This window comes from Pelophylax lessonae (assembly GCF_965119305.1).
Source record: "Pelophylax lessonae genome assembly, chromosome: 10".
In the NCBI taxonomy this organism is placed as follows: Eukaryota; Metazoa; Chordata; class Amphibia; order Anura; family Ranidae; genus Pelophylax; species Pelophylax lessonae.
The window spans coordinates 86898986-86918663 of record NC_138777.1 but is presented as its reverse complement, the minus strand read 5'-3'; the positions used below and the strand labels follow the sequence as shown (position 1 = coordinate 86918663).

Sequence of the window (19678 nt, the reverse complement as noted above, 5' to 3'; positions counted from 1 at the left end):
TACCTGAGAGAAGGAGGACCGCGCGGACACCGGCTTCTAGGAGGGGCGGAGAGAAAAGAGATCACGTGGTGAGGAAAAGCCGCTTCCGAATAACGTGAGCTGGAACACCGGAGTCACCGGAGAGAGGTGAGGACCGGGTGCGAGAAGGATTTATTAGTAGTGACCTGTGGCGGCTGTGTGTGTGTGCGCGCGCGCAGTGCAGACTAAGAGCCGGAGAGGAGCGGCGGGGAGTCGTAGGGAGCTGATAAGACGTACAGCGTGCTATACATTGCCAGCACCAGGCTCCTCTGTAGGCTGTCAGCACCATGCTCCTCTGTACACTGTGAACATGAAGGGTGTGTGTGCTCAAAACTTAAAAAAAAAAAAAAATTGGAGAGGGTTAGAGTGTCACTTCTTAATTTCCCTCAGTCTTTGGTCCTTGGGCTCCCCTGGGATGACATTGTTCAGTCTTTGGCCCTCGGGGTCCCCTGGGATGACATTGTTCAGTCTTTGGCCCTCGGGGTCCCCTGGGATGACATTGTTCAGTCTTTAGTCCTCTGGGTCCAATGGGATGACATTGTTCAGTCTTTGGCCCTCGGGGTCCCCTGGGATGACATTGTTCAGTCTTTGGCCCTCGGGGTCCCCTGGGATGACATTGTTCAGTCTTTGGCCCTCGGGGTCCCCTGGTATGACATTGTTCAGTCTTTGGCCCTCGGGGTCCCCTGGGATGACATTGTTCAGTCTTTGGCCCTCGGGGTCCAATGGGATGACATTGTTCAGTCTTTGGCCCTCGGGGTCCAATGGGATGACATTGTTCAGTCTTTGGCCCTCGGGGTCCAATGGGATGACATTGTTCAGTCTTTGGCCCTCGGGCTCCAATGGGATGACATTGTTCAGTCTTTGGCCCTCGGGCTCCAATGGGATGACATTGTTCAGTCTTTGGCCCTCGGGGTCTAATGGGATGACATTGTTCAGTCTTTGGCCCTCGGGGTCCAATGGGATGACATTGTTCAGTCTTTGGCCCTCGGGGTCCAATGGGATGACATTGTTCAGTCTTTGGCCCTCGGGGTCCAATGGGATGACATTGTTCAGTCTTTGGCCCTCGGGGTCCAATGGGATGACATTGTTCAGTCTTTGGCCCTCGGGGTCCAATGGGATGACATTGTTCAGTCTTTGGCCCTCGGGGTCCAATGGGATGACATTGTTCAGTCTTTGGCCCTCGGGGTCCAATGGGATGACATTGTTCAGTCTTTGGTCCTCGGGTTCCAATGGGATGACATTGTTCAGTCTTTGGTCCTCGGGGTCCAATGGGATGACATTGTTCAGTCTTTGGTCCTCGGGGTCCAATGGGATGACATTGTTCAGTCTTTGTAAAGATTGGGGGGTGATATGTCATATGTGCGCTGTCACTTGGGTATTCAAATAGGAGGAATTCCTAGAATGTTTTGCAGCTGATGATGATAATGAGATTAGGATAAAATCCTTTCCCACCTGCAGCCAGCCCTGGTAAATTCACTAAATACCAATCAATATCAAATTGCAAAAGTGAGTCGGCACTGGTGTGAAACAATCTCAGAAGGGGCTCAAAAGTGAGTTCCCTATTCGCATACGTGTAGTACAATCTTCTTCTGATAAAATATGGTGGGAATTATCATTTACACAATTCTGTAAAAATTGTGAGAATATATAAAAACTGCTAAAATGACCAAGTAAATCCGACTGTGAAAAAGTCTAGTAAATTCCGAATCATAAAGGCTTAGTATCCGGATAGTAAAAGTTGACACATATTTTAGGATTCAGAATTTTATCTGTATATTTATATTGAAGATAAATACACCATTTGTTTAGGATCCGGATACTAAACCTTTATGATTCGGAATTTACTAGACTTTTTCACAGTCGGATTTACTTGGTCATTTTAGCAGTTTTTATATATTCTCACAATTTTTACAGAATTGTGTAAATAATTCCCACCATATTTTATCAGAAGAAGATTGTACTACACGTATGCGAATAGGGAACTCACTTTTGAGCCCTTTCTGAGATTTTTTCACACCAGTGCCGACTCACTTTTGCGATTTTATATTGTTCAGTCTTTGGTCCCCTGGGATGACATTGTTCAGTCTTTGGTCCTCGGTGTCCCCTGGGATGACGTTGTTCAGTCTTTGGTCCTCGGTGTCCCCTGGGATGACGTTGTTCAGTCTTTGGTCCTCGGTGTCCCCTGGGATGACGTTGTTCAGTCTTTGGTCCTCGGGGTCCCCTGGGATGACAACATTCAGTCTGGTCGTCTGTGCACACGTTCTCTCTATTCTACAAAGTAGATGTGTTGGCATCCTCGGATGCTTCTTTTGGCCGCAAGGTTTTGCAGGCTGTTTAACCACTTAAGCCCCGGAGGATTTGGCTGCTAAACGACCAGAGGGTATTTTGCGATTCGGCACTGCGTGACTTTAACGGACAATTGCGCGGTCGTGCGACGCTGTACCTAAACGAATTTGGCGTCCTTTTTTTCCCACAAACAGAGCTTTCTTTTGGCGGTATTTGATCACCTGTGCGATTTTTTGATCACGCGCTATAAACAAAAAAAGAGCGTAAATTTTGCAAAAATAGCAATATTTTTCCCTTTTTTTTTATATGAAATTCCCCCAAAAAAATGTAAAAATCAAAATTTTTTAATATTTTCGGCCAATTTGTTTTATGCTACCTATGTTTGGTAAAAAAAATCGCAAAAAGCGTATTTTGATTGGTTTGCGCAAAAGTTATTGCGTTTACTAACAAAGGGAAAGATTTTTGTCATTTTTGTTGTTTTTTTTTTTTTAACGCGTAATGGCGGCGATCTGCGATTTTTTTTTTTTTGCGGTACTGCGACATTGCGGCGGAAAGATCGGACCCTTGACTGACATTTTTGACACTTTTGGGGTTACCAGTGACATTTCTACAGTAATCAGTGCTATATATATGCACTGTTACTGTAAAAATACACTGGTAGTGAAGGGGTTAACTTTATTTGAGAGGGAGGGGCTGTGTGTGTCCCTAGGGGCGTGATTCTAACTGTGATTGGCTGTGGCTTCAACTGTATGCAGAGTGATCAATGGATCTACATAGTAGATCCATGTGATCAGCTCTCATACAGCGAGGAGAATGACAGGCAGCTTGTTTACACAAGCTGCCTGACTTTCTCCCTCTCCCCCGCCGATCGCAGAGTGGCCGGCGGCGATCGGGTCCGCCGGTCACACGCGCGGGGGGGTCCGTGACCACGCGGGAGCGCGCCTCCGGCGGCGCGCGCTCGCTCCCTAAACCCTCACAGGCGAGCGACGTAGACCTACGTCACTTTGCCTGTGAGGGGCTGACCGCCGCCGTAGATAGTCGTGCGGCGGTCGGCAAGTGGTTAAAAGAGCAATTTTTTTCTCTTTGAGGGTGTATGTTGTTTCTAGATGAGCTCCAGTTGTTCCTGGTTGAGCTCCATGTTACCTGGTTGGCTAAGTTTAGCCTTTGGGGGTATTACGTTCTTTCTCTGCGTTGTTTTCCCACCCCTCGTACAAATAATGCTTTGGGACATCCCAATGGTTAAGAAGAATATGGAGCTGTGTCTGTCAATGAACGATAGAGAAAACTGGATTTTTTACTTGCTGTATAATCCTTTTCTCCTGAGGTTCACTGACAGACACAGCACCCGCCCCTCTATTTCTTTGTGGAATGGGTTTTTTTTTTTACTTCTGACACTGCTTGCAACACAACTGATTCCTATAGCAGAGTGAGTGGGTGTATGCCTTCAGGGACTGCCCCATAGGCATCTTTTTTTCCTGCCTAGTGTCCTACTCCTGTAGGGGGCAGCATAACCCAATGGTTAAGAAGAATATGAATATAAGGTGAGGGTAAGGAGCATATGGTTATAAATTGCTGTTATAGGTCCCTGTATTTAAATAATACTTGTCTGACCTAACCAGAGCAAGCATACATGAAAGGTGTTCTGTTCAGGTGTCAGAACTAAGGGTGGGTTAGATGGTCAGTACAAAAATATAGGGATTCAAAAGTAAAAAGTAAACATAGCAATTTATTGTGAAATAGTATTATCTTGAGTACATTTCAGTACAGATATAGGCTCAGCCTTTTATATATGACCAGTATAAACACAAAAAACATACATAAAAAACAAGACATACAACGTGAAACATTAAACATTTAACAGGGTACCGGCCGGTGCATAATATGACATCATTAGGGTATTTATAATCAAAATTAAATCATTCTGGCGGTGTACACCGTTTTTATATTCTCCTATGATGCGTGTCTGTGGACTTGTGGGGGAAGTTATTAATCAATAGTTTTTTGCTTGAAAAAGCAGGGTGGGTGGGGGTCCGGGGTGTTGGGTAGCTGGAGTAGTTCCTTCTCCACTTAGGGTATTTACACAATCCGGGGTTTTGGCAGTATTTTTTTCTCCTTTACTCCGAGTCTATTCTATGACTCGTGGTTGGATTGGCAATTGCCTAGATTTCTAACTGCTTCCCTCTCAAGGTGTAAATGGAACGTCAGGTTTCAGCGGGTCATTGATTTGGGGATAGCTCGTATTTATGTAGGGTATGTCCTTATTGAGCTTATTGTTTTAGGAGGTTTTGCTGAGTGTATCTCCTTTTTATGTTTGCGGCATTGGTGGAGGGGTGTCAGGTGGTTTGAATGTCCCGCCGTTTCTCGGGGACTATGCAGAGTGTGTGTCTGTGTGGCTGTATTGCGGGATGCCTCAGTATTTGTCCCCGCCTCATCAGAGACACTCTGTCAGCCGAACGGCTGATTCTTCACCCCTCTTCCTGGACGGTTTTGTGTTTTCACTTACCTGACCTCCGACTCCTTGCCGCACTGCTCTGTCTTCTGTCCTCCGCTGAGATGCCGCTGAAGTGCCTGGTCCGTGCGTTGCTTCCGATCCTCCGGCTCCGAGTAGCTCCCCTGTTGTCCACGTCTGTGACACTCGTTTGTTGCACTGGTCGGGAGTGATGACGTCAACGCGTTTCGCTTCTCCGATTGGCGTAGCTTCGTCTGGACGTCGTATGTTTTTTGTGTTTATACTGGTCATATATAAAAGGCTGAGCCTATATCTGTACTGAAATGTACTCAAGATAATACTATTTCACAATAAATTGCTATGTTTACTTTTTACTTTTGAATCCCTATATTTTTGTACTGACCATCTAACCCACCCTTAGTTCTGACACCTGAACAGAACACCTTTCATGTAAGAAGAATATGAAGTTGCATCTGTCAATGAACTTCAGAGAAAAGAAGTCAGTCAAACATCCAGTTTTTACAATGTATCTTTTCGTTCTTTTAGATCAGGGATATGCAAACTGTGGCCCTCCAGCTGTTGGAGAACTACACGTCTCTCATGAGGTATAGCAAGACTCTTGACAGCCACAAGCATAACACCCAGAAGCATGATGGGATTTGTAGTTTTGCAACAGCTGGAGGGCCACGGTTTGCATATCCCTGTTTTAGATGAAATGAATGAACTTCCGTCTGTAAGTGAGGGCAGTTTAACCTTTTAAAGACTGCCTTTTTCTGACACTTGTTGCTTACAAGTTAAAATCAGTATTTTTTTTTTCTAGAACCCCCCCAAAACATTATATATACAGTGTCAATTTGCTGTCCCCTCAAAATAACTCAACACATAGCCATTAATGTCTAAAGCACTGGCAACAAAAGTGAGTACACCCCCTAAGTGGAAATGTCCAAATTGGGCCAAACTAGCCATTTTCCTTACCCGGTGTCATGTGACTAGTTAGTGTTAGAAGGTCTCGGGTGTGAATGGGGAGCAGGTGTGTTAAATTTGGTGTTATTGCTCTCTCATACTGGTCACTGGAAGTACCTCATGGCAAAAAACTCCCTGAGGATCTGAAAAAAAAATTGTTTCTCTACATAATGATGGCCTAGGCTATAAGAAGTTTGCCAAGACCCTGAAACTGAGCTGCAGCAGGGTGGCCAAGACCATACAGCGGTTTACCAGGAAAGGTTCCACTCAGAACAGGCCTCGCCATGGTCAACCAAAGAAGTTGAGTGCACGTGCTCAGCTTCATATCCAGAGGTTGTCTTTGGGAAATAGACGTATGAGTGCTGCCAGCATTGGTACAAAGGTTAAAGGGGTGGGGGTACAGCCTGTCACTGCTCAGACAATACACTGCATCTAATTGTTCTGCATGGCTGTTGTCCCAGAAGGAAGCCTTTTCTAAAGATGATGCACAAGAAAGCCCGCAAACAGTTTGCTGAAGACGCAGACCACAGGACATAGATTACTGGAACCATGTCCTGTGGGCTGATAAGACCAAGATAAACTTATTTGGTTCAGATGGTGTCAAGCGTGTGTGGCGGAAACCAGGTGAGGAGTACAAAGACAAGTGTGTCTTGCCTACAGTCAAGCATGGTGGTGGGAGTGTCATTGTCTGGGGCTGAATGAGTGCTGCCGACACTGGGGAGCTACAGTTCATTGAGGGAACCATGAATGCCAAAATGTACTGTGACATACTGAAGCAGAGCATGATAGCCCCCCTCCTTTTTGGACACTGGGCCGCAGGGCAATATTCCAACATAACGACCCCAAACACACCTCCAAGACGACCACTGCCTTGCTAAAGAAGCCGAGGGTAAAGGTGATGGACTGGCCAAGCATGACTCCAGACCTAAACCCTATTGAGCATCTGTGGGGCATCCTCAAACGGAAAGGTGGAGGAGCCCAAGGTCTCTAACATCCACCAGCTCCGTGATGTCATCATGGAGGAGTGGAAGAGGAATTCAGTGGCAACCTGTGAAGCTTTGGTGAACTCCATACCCAAGAGGGTTAGGGGAGTGCTGGAAAATAATGGCTCCCTAACACTTGTCCATCAATGAGGTCAAATCTCATGTACATCAGGCTCTAATTAATGAGAAACTTTTCGCTAGGCTTCTGGGCAATATTTCAAAATTCTGCCAAATTTAGGAGCCATGGGTTTCTACCAATTTTAGCAACACCCACCATAACATAATGTGACTGGGCCCTCCCGGTCTCCGCTCTCACTACTTCGTATCCTCTTCTCTTCCTCACTCACTCCTTTCTGCTGGTTCTCTTTAGTTTCATATAACATGCAAAGCCTCCACAGAATCACATGACATTCACATTTTAATTCCTATTACCTTTTGTGATTTTAGGGCTAGTACATTTTACTACAAAGCATCATTTAAACCTATGTACTTCTTCTCATGCCAACAACTGTCATGTAACCGAAAGCCTTTAATATGTATTTTTGCTTATGCGTCTGTCAAACTTTCTGAAAAATCCAATAAAAACGTGTTGAACAAGCAACAAAAAGGGGGGGGGGGGGGAATGAGGAAAGCTGCCAGAATCGGTGGGGGGGGGGGGGCTGTAGGAAGGAATCATGGAGGCCGCCTACATAAATCCACAGGGAAATTTCAGTACAGGGAGGGAGTAGTCTAGCCGTGGTTGCCAGATTGAGAGACATTTGTCATGGTTGTATTTTAATTATTTCTAGCCTACTCCTATTAAAGCAGAATTTTACTCTCTCAATCAACATTGACTAGTTTTAATCCTTATGCTGTTAGCCTTGTAAAATAGATAGGAAAGTATATCACATTTTATCGGTTTTAAAGTTTTTTTTTTTTTTTCTCTTAAAGCGGAGTTCCACCCTGGATTTTTTTTTTTTTTTTAATACCCCCGGGACAGTCAGGGCTAGTGCATTCCACAATGGCTAGCCTCTGATCTGTCCCGGGTTGCACTTACCTGTTAGGACAAATACTTACCTTGCAAACGTCTTGTCCAGCGCTGCCATCTCAGATGTGGGCAGCTTGAAGCCAGCGAGATCCCCTTCGGCGTCTTCTTCCGCCTTCTTTGGTCCCACGATGCTCTGCGCCGGCCCCGACGTCAGTTCCGGGTCGCGCGCGTCATCCCTCTACAGCTTCTGGGCATGCCCAGAAGCTGTTTAGAAGGGGATGACGCGCGCGACCCGGAACTGACGTCGGGGCCGGTGCAGGCGCAATGATTCCTGGGAGCTATGACGTTCAGCTCCCAGGAATCATTGCAGAGCCAGGAAGTGACGACGGGCCGCGGCCGAGGAAGAAGGAAGTAAGGTAAGTATTTTTTCTTCGCTACGAGGTAAGTAAAAAAAAAAAAAATATGCGATTATCCATTTCTTTTTCAGGTGACCCGGAGCGAGAAGATGGAGGTAAGTATAAAAATAGGGTGGAACTCCACTTTAAATTACTTTCTGGTTTCCAGGCCTAGGCAAATGTCATACATCCCAGGAGTCTTTGTGAGAGGAGCAGTTTTATCAGCTAAGCACACCCCCTGCCTGCATGCCTGAGCACATGGATTCCACAAAATAAATGCTACTCTTGCTCAAGATGGACCTGGCCAGAAATGCTAGGGGGGGGTGGTTTTCAAAGTGACTTTCAGCAAAATGAGGCATTGAGGACATGAATGGGGGTAGTTTGCTTTGAATATTAAAAATGAATACTATCGCATTTTTGGTTTGTGGTGCTCAGATGCACTTTCGTTCCGTTTTAGGGTCAGTTCACACTATATGCGATGACCAACGTTTTTATCGCGGTAAATCGCTCCTGCCGCTCTGCCTTGCAGTGTCATATAGTTACATAGTTACATAGTTGGTGAGGTTGAATAAAGACAAAAGTCCATCCAGTTCAACCTGTGTAGATGTGTGTGGCTGTAATCATCTTGCATACCCCTGAATGTTCTGATCCTTGAGATGTACGTCTAAGAGTCTTTTGAAAGCCACCATACTACCCGCAGAAACCACCTCATGTGGTAGAGAATTCCACAATCTTGTAGCCCTAACAGTAAAGAACCCCCCACGTTGCCTGAGGTTAAAACGCTTCTCCTCTAATCGCATTGTATGCCCCCGAGTTCTCATGCAATCCCTTCGACTGAACAGCTTTTTTTCTAAGCCTAGATCCCCATTTAGATATTTAAAAATTGCTATCATGTCCCCCCTCAGGCGTCTCTTCTCCAGGGAGAATAAATCAAGCGATTGCAGACGCTCCTCATAATCAAGGTCCTCCAATCCCCTAATTAGTTTAGTTGCCCTTCTCTGGACTCTCTCCAGCTCCAACACATCCCTTCTGAGGACTGGTGACCAGAACTGGACCGAATACTCCAGATGAGGTCGGACCAGAGTTTTATAAAGTGGAAGGATTATAGTCTTATCTCTGGAATACATCCCTTTCTTTATGCATGCTAATATTCTGCTAGCCTTGGCAGCTGCCGCTTGACATTGCATGCTGTTGCCTAGTCTATCATCAACCAAGACTCCCAGATCCTTCTCCATTTTTGATTCTCCCAAGGGTTCCCCTCCTAACGTGTATTGTGCTTTTATGTTTCTAGTCCCCAAGTGTAAAACCTTACATTTCTCCACGTTAAACCTCATTTGCCATGTCTTTGCCCACTCAATTCAATTGACCCTTAGGCCCCTTTCACACTAGTGCGACTTGTCCCGCGATTTTGAACCGCAAAATCGCATGACAAGTCGTTTTCCATTATTTTCAATGAGCCCCATTCATATCAGTGCGTTTTGAAGTCGCACCGACTTCAAAGTAGTTCCAGCACTACTTTGCCACGATTTTATTGCGGTTTGAGCCATAGCCATTGCTTTCAAAATCGCGGTAAAATTGCGTCGCATAAGTGTGAAAGGGGCTTTAATCTCAATGAGACAAAAAAGGGTAAAGAGAAGCAGTTGCAAAGTATGGCTACAACGAAGGTGAGGTAAATTAAATCACATAAAGCTTTATTGAATGAAAAAATATGGAATAAAAATTAAAACAACAGCATCAACATTGCACAGAATGTTATAAGAGAATAACCTATCGGCATAAAGATGAAACACTGCAAAAGGTCCTGTCTAGTGAAAAATGGCACCACTACGCTACAGACTCCACCCACCACCCCAATAGCACATTTTGAGAAGTCCAGCAATCACTTGAAAAATCAAAAAATATTCAAAAAATGTTCATGACAAGAATGAAATTAATTGTAGTGCTCTTGGAGTGTGAACATAATATGTATGGAGTGAGCCACCTCCAGTAGAAACATCCAGTTGGGGGTATTTGTACAAATTTTGATATAAGAGTTTTAGTTGGTGGTTATCAAAGGTCTCCGTATATGACCGTTAGGTGCAGGATCCTCACACCCATATGGTATACAAGGGTAATTGATGGCTCTACCACAACTTCCTCTGGTAAATGGACATGTATTGAATGGCTGCACTTTCCAGGTGAATCTTTAAACACAGAACACAGCAGTAGACACCATGTAAAGCGGCACGGACATAAGACTAAAACGGACAGATAGGCAAGCGAAGCAGGCAGACAAACATATGGCTTTAAACATTGATTTGCATACCCGGTCTGATATTCAACCAGTGTATGTGTCTGAGCAGTCGGGGCGCTCTGCAGCTAAATGTCCTCTGGTCTGTGGATATTGCAGTCCGGTGTATAAGGTTATGCTTACTGATAGACACACTTTGTATGTCTCCGACCGTTCAGTCAGCCTTCCATCTCTATAGATTTCACCAGGACAGGCATGTAAGCAAATATGTAGACACAGGAACAGAGCCGTTTACTGACCGTGTGGATGGTCTGAGTCCGTGTGATGTCCGCTTAGTGCCGTCCGTCAGAAGTTAGTCCGATTGTGTGTCCGGCCATGGTGAGTCCGTTGGGGGGGCAAGCCTTAGTGTCCGCCAGAGAGCGTGGGAGCTTATCCGTCTACCAATCAGGGCTTGGGCATCGAGCATCGAGCATTCGAGCTGTGTACGCGGTCAAAGTTTCCAATAGGGTGGAGGGTGGAGTCCGCAGGCGTAGTGGTGTATGACGTCGACGCGTTTCGCGTGACGCAGCACGCTTCTTCAGGACGTAATTAGCGTCCATTACGTCAGTCTTTAAATATTAGGAGCTCAGCGATCATTGGTTAAAGACAGTCAGGCTCCCTGCTGACGTATTATCACCTAAATAGTGACCCCTAGTGGACTCGGGAGAGATCAACACTAAAAAGAAGCACATAGATTGTTACAAGCAGAATATATGACAACGTAATCAATACTATCATATGTGATTGTAAATAAGCAACATTCAAGGTGATTAGGGGTTAATCTGTGGATGAAGGGAGCAGAGGAATCCAGTTATCATTTTTACAAATAGATAAAGAGCATTTAAGAAACCAGGGATTCAAATATGATCTAGGGAGGCATTTCTTATCACCTTTATTGCCTAAACAATAATCAAGGGATATTTACAGAGCCCTGATACTCTTATACCATATCCAAACCACCATACATGGAGTATATATAATATGGACATATACAACCCATATAGTATATAGCAATATATGTTATATTGGTGATCTATTAAATAAGAGAACATAACAGGGTTGGTCCATATGTCCAAGTATAACTACTCCAGAATTGTTGTTACTGATTCAAAAATATTTTCAGACTACACTCGGTGTTAAGGCCTTTAGGTACAAGAGTTCCGAGACGAAAAATCCAGGCTTTCTCCCTTTGAAGGAGAATCCTGTCATAGTCACCTCGTCTGGGTGAGAGATCAAGAGAGAAAAAACCTTTTACTTTTAGGCCTTTAGGGTCACTATTATGTAGTTCTTTAAAATGAATGGCAAGGGGGGTGTCTTCATTGAGTCTAATGCTTTTGATGTGTTCGTTGATTCTTATGCGGAGCTGACGCTTTGTTTTCCCCACATAGAATTTATTGCATGGGCATTGAATAGAGTAGAGGACCTTGCTAGTTCCACAATTGATGAACCGCTGGATGAGGAAGGTTCTGGTACCTTCTGAGTTTGTGAAGACATTAGTTTTCTCCACAAACCTACAAATGCCGCAATGGCCACAGGGAAACATTCCCTTAAGAGGAGGAAGATCTGTAAGCCAGGAATGTTTAGTGTTTTTTTGGAATTCTGAGTGAACTAAATGGTCGCCTAGATTATTTGCTCGTTTTGCCACCAACAAGGGCCTGGGTCCTACTATCTCTCCTATTTTCCCCGCTCTTCTAAGAATGTGCCAATGATTTTCAAGAATGGTTTTTACTTCATTCCATTGCCCACCAAATTTGGTGATCAATCTAGGGCAATTATCCTGTTTTGGTTTTTGTTTCTTACTGGGGTTAAGGATTTCTTGGCGTGAACGTTTACCTGCCAGTTTTTTCGCACGTCTAAGGGTTCTGTGAGAGTATCCTCTTTCACGGAACCTGGAGTAGAGCTTTGCTGCTTCCCGGTGGTATTCAGCAGGGTCAGAGCAAATCCGTTTGACCCTGATGAATTGTCCTACCGGAATTCCGCGAATCAGGGATCCAGGATGGTAACTGTCTGCACGTAATAACGTGTTTGCAGCAGTTTCCTTTCGAAATGTGGAAGTAGAGAGACAACCTTGGTTTATCTTGATTTTGAGATCAAGGAAAGAAATTTCAAGGGGATCTGCTATATATGTAAGTTTTATATTCCTAGGGTTAGAGTTGAGCTCAATCATGAACTCATCCAATTCACCCCTAGAGCCAGTCCATAAAACCAATACATCATCAATGTACCTCAGCCATGTTTTTACATGGCTGAGGTACATCAAGGAAGTGTATATGGTTTCCTCCTCCCATAGGCCTAGGTGGAGGCATGCGTATGATGGGGCCCACGGGGCTCCCATCGCAGTCCCTTGTATTTGCTGGAAATTACTTCCGAGGAATTGAAAAAAGTTGTTAGTTAAAGCAAAGTCTAAGATTTCAATCAGGAATTCATTTTGGGCCCCAAATTTATAATGTTTTTGTTCAAGGAAGTGATAAACGGCTAATATTCCCCATTCATTGGGAATAGATGTATATAATGATTCAACATCTATTCCCACCAGTAGAGCTCCATTTGGGACCTCAATATCACTAATTTTCTGTAGAACATCACCAGTGTCCCTGACGTATGAGGGCAGATCCATCACCAAGTCTTTAATGAATGAATCAAGATATCTACCGAGTTTTTCAAGGGGTCCCCCGATTGCCGAAACAATAGGGCGGCCCGGGGGGTTCAAGAGATTTTTATGAAGTTTCGGAAGAATATAAAAAGTCGGTATATTGTAATTGGGAATTTCAAGATATTCCTTCTCGGACTTGGTGATTAGGTTGGCCTCATACGCCAGGGACAATTTGATGTGGATTTCAGCCGCCAATTGTGGGAAGGGGTTGAAAGTCAACTTCCTATAGGTACTGCTGTCCGAGAGCAGCCTGGAGACCTCGGCCTCATAGCTGGTCTCAGACATCAGCACCACATTGCCTCCTTTGTCACTCCTTTTTATGACAATGCCCTCTGCTTTCTTCAGCTCTTCCAGAGCTTGTCTCTCATCAGCAGTGAGATTATCAGAAACTGGGAGACTCCAATCAATCTTGGTTAAGTCCTCTTCCACAAGCATAAGAAAGGTGTTAAGCCATTTGTTGGTAGTGAATTTAGGCATAATAGTAGACCTGATTAGGAGCTTACATTTCCTCCGATATGCACCAGAAATCAATTCCTCATCCAGCGGTTCATCAATATTCTCATCAAGTAGGGACTCAAGAATCTCCAATGCTTCTTTGTCACTGGGATCACTCGACTCCTGGGCATCAGCCACTGTGTCTTTATCTTGGGAAAATAATGAGGAAAGATAGACTTTTCTTAAGAATAGACATATATCTTTATATACATCAAAATGGTCCATTTTTGCAGTTGGTGAAAACGATAAACCTTTCTGTAGGAGCAGGATGTGTGATTTTATTTAGCGGAAAATTAGATAGATTAACCACTTTACAGTCATCATGAGTGGGAACTTCTATTTCTAGGGGCTGAACAGACACATGATTATTTACCTCTAGTTTCTTTTGGTCCGTGCCCTGGTTTCCCGTTGTGATCCTGCTTCTACGTTTCCTCCTCCTTTTACGCCTTTTTTTGGGGGGGGAGGGTTGTTTGTTTTCAATATCCCTCTTGATGGAGGGGGTGATTCGTCTTCTTCCAGGGTTCCCTGTCCTAAAAAACGGACCGATCTATCTTCTTCATCATCACTTCCCAGGGCTCCTGATCTATTATTGGACCTACTTCTATTGGTATTCCTTCTACGTCTTGAGCGACTTCTCCTGTTGTGTCCACTTAGGTCAAAAATTTCCCTCTTTGCCCAGTCTGATAAATCTCTTTGGAATTTGGATTGCTTTGTACTTTTAAGATTTTTTTGGGATTTTTCGATCTCTTTTTTAAGTTGGTCATTGAACTTATCAAACTCATCTAGGGATTTAAGGTGTTCCAGTTTTTCTTTTGTTTCACTAATTTCCTCCTCCAGGTTTTTAAGTTGGAGTTTTTCCTCTTCTACGATGAGTTTCATAACTTCAATGCCGTGTGAAATACATTGGATTTTCCACTTCTCTAAGAATCTATCGGTGTGCAGATGTATAGCAGGGATAACTCTCTCCCTAAGACCTCGTGGGATGATTCCCTGACTGATATACGATTCCAGGGATAATATATCCCACTTTCTGTTTAGTGAGCGTAAGATGAGTTTTTTATGTTCCCTAAATAGGGATTTTAATGTATCATCTGAACTTGCCTCTATGCTAGTATCTTTATTAAATACTGCCCTGATCTCCTCATCCAGAGAATCTCCTAATATAAATGCCATGATTAAGATCAAGTCTTAAAATCTGTTATCACCCAGGATGTTTTAAGAACGTTGCCCAGAGAGGCAAAATAATCAACCATATAAATATATCCCGATATACCACTTACAGATAAATCATCTCCATATCGATGGAAAGCCACATATAATGGCAATTTTCTGTGCATATATACATAAGTATTTATATATACATGTATAATTATATTTTTAGAAATGAAGATGCTGTTGTTTGTGAAGTCAAATATGGTTTCAATAAAGCTGTATTACTCTATGGTCCAGTAAAGAAATGATTCCTATATGAATCAGTTATATAAACATGTATTCCAAGGGGATGGGGGGGAGGGATACCGGACCTTGGAAGCCCACTCAACCCACAATGGGGTATGGGGGTGTGATGTATGTATATAAAATATATTACCTCAAACCCAACGGCATATAGCCTGTGTGCCAAGCAACTAAGAATTATAAGACAAAAAAGGGTAAAGAGAAGCAGTTGCAAAGTATGGCTACAACGAAGGTGAGGTAAATTAAATCACATAAAGCTTTATTGAATGAAAAAATATGGAATAAAAATTAAAACAACAGCATCAACATTGCACAGAATGTTATAAGAGAATAACCTATCGGCATAAAGATGCTCCTCTTTATCTATTTGTAAAAATGATAACTGGATTCCTCTGCTCCCTTCATCCACAGATTAACCCCTAATCACCTTGAATGTTGCTTATTTACAATCACATATGATAGTATTGATTACGTTGTCATATATTCTGCTTGTAACAATCTATGTGCTTCTTTTTAGTGTTGATCTCTCCCGAGTCCACTAGGGGTCACTATTTAGGTGATAATACGTCAGCAGGGAGCCTGACTGTCTTTAACCAATGATCGCTGAGCTCCTAATATTTAAAGACTGACGTAATGGACGCTAATTACGTCCTGAAGAAGCGTGCTGCGTCACGCGAAACGCGTCGACGTCATACACCACTACGCCTGCGGACTCCACCCTCCACCCTATTGGAAACTTTGACCGCGTACACAGCTCGAATGCTCGATGCTCGATGCCCAAGCCCTGATTGGTAGACGGATAAGCTCCCACGCTCTCTGGCGGACACTAAGGCTTGCCCCCCCAACGGACTCACCATGGCCGGACACACAATCGGACTAACTTCTGACGGACGGCACTAAGCGGACATCACACGGACTCAGACCATCCACACGGTCAGTAAACGGCTCTGTTCCTGTGTCTACATATTTGCTTACATGCCTGTCCTGGTGAAATCTATAGAGATGGAAGGCTGACTGAACGGTCGGAGACATACAAAGTGTGTCTATCAGTAAGCATAACCTTATACACCGGACTGCAATATCCACAGACCAGAGGACATTTAGCTGCAGAGCGCCCCAACTGCTCAGACACATACACTGGTTGAATATCAGACCGGGTATGCAAATCAATGTTTAAAGCCATATGTTTGTCTGCCTGCTTCGCTTGCCTATCTGTCCGTTTTAGTCTTATGTCCGTGCCGCTTTACATGGTGTCTACTGCTGTGTTCTGTGTTTAAAGATTCACCTGGAAAGTGCAGCCATTCAATACATGTCCATTTACCAGAGGAAGTTGTGGTAGAGCCATCAATTACCCTTGTATACCATATGGGTGTGAGGATCCTGCACCTAACGGTCATATACGGAGACCTTTGATAACCACCAACTAAAACTCTTATATCAAAATTTGTACAAATACCCCCAACTGGATGTTTCTACTGGAGGTGGCTCACTCCATACATATTATGTTCACACTCCAAGAGCACTACAATTAATTTCATTCTTGTCATGAACATTTTTTGAATATTTTTTGATTTTTCAAGTGATTGCTGGACTTCTCAAAATGTGCTATTGGGGTGGTGGGTGGAGTCTGTAGCGTAGTGGTGCCATTTTTCACTAGACAGGACCTTTTGCAGTGTTTCATCTTTATGCCGATAGGTTATTCTCTTATAACATTCTGTGCAATGTTGATGCTGTTGTTTTAATTTTTATTCCATATTTTTTCATTCAATAAAGCTTTATGTGATTTAATTTACCTCACCTTCGTTGTAGCCATACTTTGCAACTGCTTCTCTTTACCCTTTTTTGTCTTATAATTCTTAGTTGCTTGGCACACAGGCTATATGCCGTTGGGTTTGAGGTAATATATTTTATATACATACATCACACCCCCATACCCCATTGTGGGTTGAGTGGGCTTCCAAGGTCCGGTATCCCTCCCCCCCCATCCCCTTGGAATACATGTTTAATCTCAATGATCTTGTTGTTTATAAACTTACTTTGTGAAGCTCCCCTCACATTTTACTTTCTTGAATTCTGTGACACATCACTGTGCTCTCTGAGTGGGCACTGCTGTGTTACACATTTCACAGAAAAACAAAATATAGACCCACGCTAATATAGCTAACAGTGGGAAAGGATGATGTGCATAAATACATAAACCTATATGCTGGGGTAACTTCTGGAAAAGCGTTAAGCACTCTATAGGATGTGTGAATGTATACAGTCTTTAATGTATAGTCTTTGGATGGATGGGTGGCCGCCGGCTCAACCAGAGCTAGAAAAGAGCAGCGCCACCTCAGTGCAGATTAAAAACATGTCATTTATTGCACATAGGTAATGATGCACTCGCTTATTATTATATAGTATTTAAGCGCTGACAGTTTACACAGCGCTTTACAACTTGAGGGTATACAGTACAAATACAATACACTTTAATTCAGTAAGAATCAGAGGGCCCTGCTCGTTAGCATATGGATGTGATAAGCCAGCATGCATACGGAGGTTCGCCCATTCCGCTGAAGCTGGAGACTGGCAGGAGAGGGAAAGACAGACACTGGTCCAGGCTGTGTCGGTGGCTTCCAGCACTTCCTGGTGTCCTGGCGCTGACTCTGCAGTTCCTACGTCAGATCCGGGGAAGCGGGAGGGTGCTCGCGTTCCGAGCATGCGTGCTCCTTCATTAAGCAACGCTGCTGAATACTGCTGAACTCCAGCCAAACAATATGAACCGGATCTCTCCTTGATGGGATTGTCATATTTATGCTGATTTGATATTGTAGTGTAGTTATTATATTCTGGTAAGAGTCCATTGCTTGTGGTTGATGAAGGCTCACATGGTGATTATCAAAGTGGATTGAACACTCCCTTTCTGCAAATTGTCACTGCAGTGTTTTGGAGGACCTGACTTGTACTTTTTTTTTCACTTGTTTGTGTGTGTGTGTATATATATATATATATATATATATATATATATATATATATATATATATATATATATATATATATATATATATATATATATATGGGATTGTCAAATATGCCTACTATTGGTATTGCTATTTTAAGTGTATTTTTTAAAGTAGCTGTGAAGCTTATACAGAACTGCTCTGCCAGAATTTCACAACTCCAGTTCAGAAATTCATAGAACACAATAAATAGACCACAGCCCATCCATGGGAATAGCTTGTGGAGGAACTTTCAACTTTTTTTTTTTTTTATTATTGAAAATGACATTCTACCTTAATAGTGAAGCTGCCTGCATATTTTTTTCCTAAGCTTTATTACACTGCTTGTAATGTGCAACCAACCAACCAAACCTATAATATTCCCTACAGATTGGAACGATTTCCACAGCAAAACTCACTTTTTCTAATCAGGCCAGTGCTGACAACCACCTCCTAGAAAGCACAGAATCCACACAGATAGTTCCACAAGCAGATTTATACACTGGCCTATTATAATTTAAACAGACATATCTCCTGAGGGCTGTATTGCCCAGAGCAGGAGCATAGCAAAGTCTTGGAGGAGCAGTTGTTCTTATTTAGCTCCATCTTATCATGGCTTGTGACCCAATTTCTTTTCTGTTTCCCCCTTAAGGACTTCAGCAAAATGATTATCCCAGTCAGATGCTTCACATGTGGAAAGATTGTTGGAAATAAGTGGGAGGCTTATCTTGGACTACTGCAGGCAGAATACACTGAAGGGTATGTATGATTTATTCCCTGCAGTATTTGTCTATCTTGGCAAGAATTGATAACCATCAGGGCTGTAGGGGGGTCCGAACCAGGTAGCATACCAGACACCCCCCTCCCCCCTGATTTTTTTTTTTTTGGATTACATTTGTGCATTTTATACTAAATATTTATCTGTGCTTAATAAAAAAGCAAGAGTGCACCAAAATATATATTTTTTTTTCTTAGGGTTCTTGGGGCTCTGGTGCACTGGGCCACCCAAACAGTCCTCCGCTGCCTATTCCTAGATACTGGAGGGCAAAACAACCAGCAAAGAGGCAATTATTACTCACTAATGCTCAACTGAGCATGAAATGGAACTCAAAGTGCACATTGGTATATACAGTTCTGAGCTAAATTTTGGCAAAAGCTTTAATAGCAAAAAAACAAAGCAGCACTCACACAGCCATTAGACTGTAGCTATGTCTGATATTCAGGACGTCACTTGCACTGAATTCCCCTTCATAGAGAGTCGGGACATCATGCGTTTAATGAGTTCCTACCCCCAAAACCCTCATAAGCCCCCTTGTTTTGACCCAGACCATTAGCATGATACACAGAACACTATTACCATTCCCAGAAGTGGAAGCCACTAGAATGGAAGTCAGAAAGAATACAATCATTCCAGTGTTGAAAGAAATGTGTAATTTATGGTATAAAGCAGGCATGTCCAGCCTGCGGCCCGGGGGCCACATGCGGCTCGGAACCCCAGGCAATGCGGCCCACTGCCCCTGACAATTATTTTTTTGCTGGGGAGGAAGGAAGTCGGGTCTGGGGCATAGCCACAACAGCTTCCAACTAACAGTAGGCCTCGGAGGGGAGGGGGGAGGGGAGGCGAGCATGTGTAGTGTTTCTGACTCATACCACCATGACCACTTCTTCAAATCTCTGAAGTGGTCATGGTGCTTAGAGTGTTCCTTTAATATCTCTCAGAAGAAGTAAATCTCTGTATACTGATTCCATTTCATTTGATCATCC

The 19678-nt window shown here is 43.5% G+C and overlaps 1 protein-coding gene across 1 annotated transcript in view; it reads left to right on the top strand.

The window, feature by feature from the left end:
- Positions 1-13: 13 nt before the first annotated feature.
- POLR2L (RNA polymerase II, I and III subunit L) overlaps positions 14-19678 on the top strand; it is a 20669-nt gene continuing 1004 nt past the window's right edge. Inside the window, exons 1-2 of the mRNA XM_082269734.1 lie at positions 14-126; positions 18567-18673. Coding sequence (XP_082125860.1) covers positions 18579-18673 — 95 coding nt within the window. The 5' untranslated portion in view covers positions 14-126; positions 18567-18578. The remainder of the gene's footprint in view (positions 127-18566; positions 18674-19678) is intronic.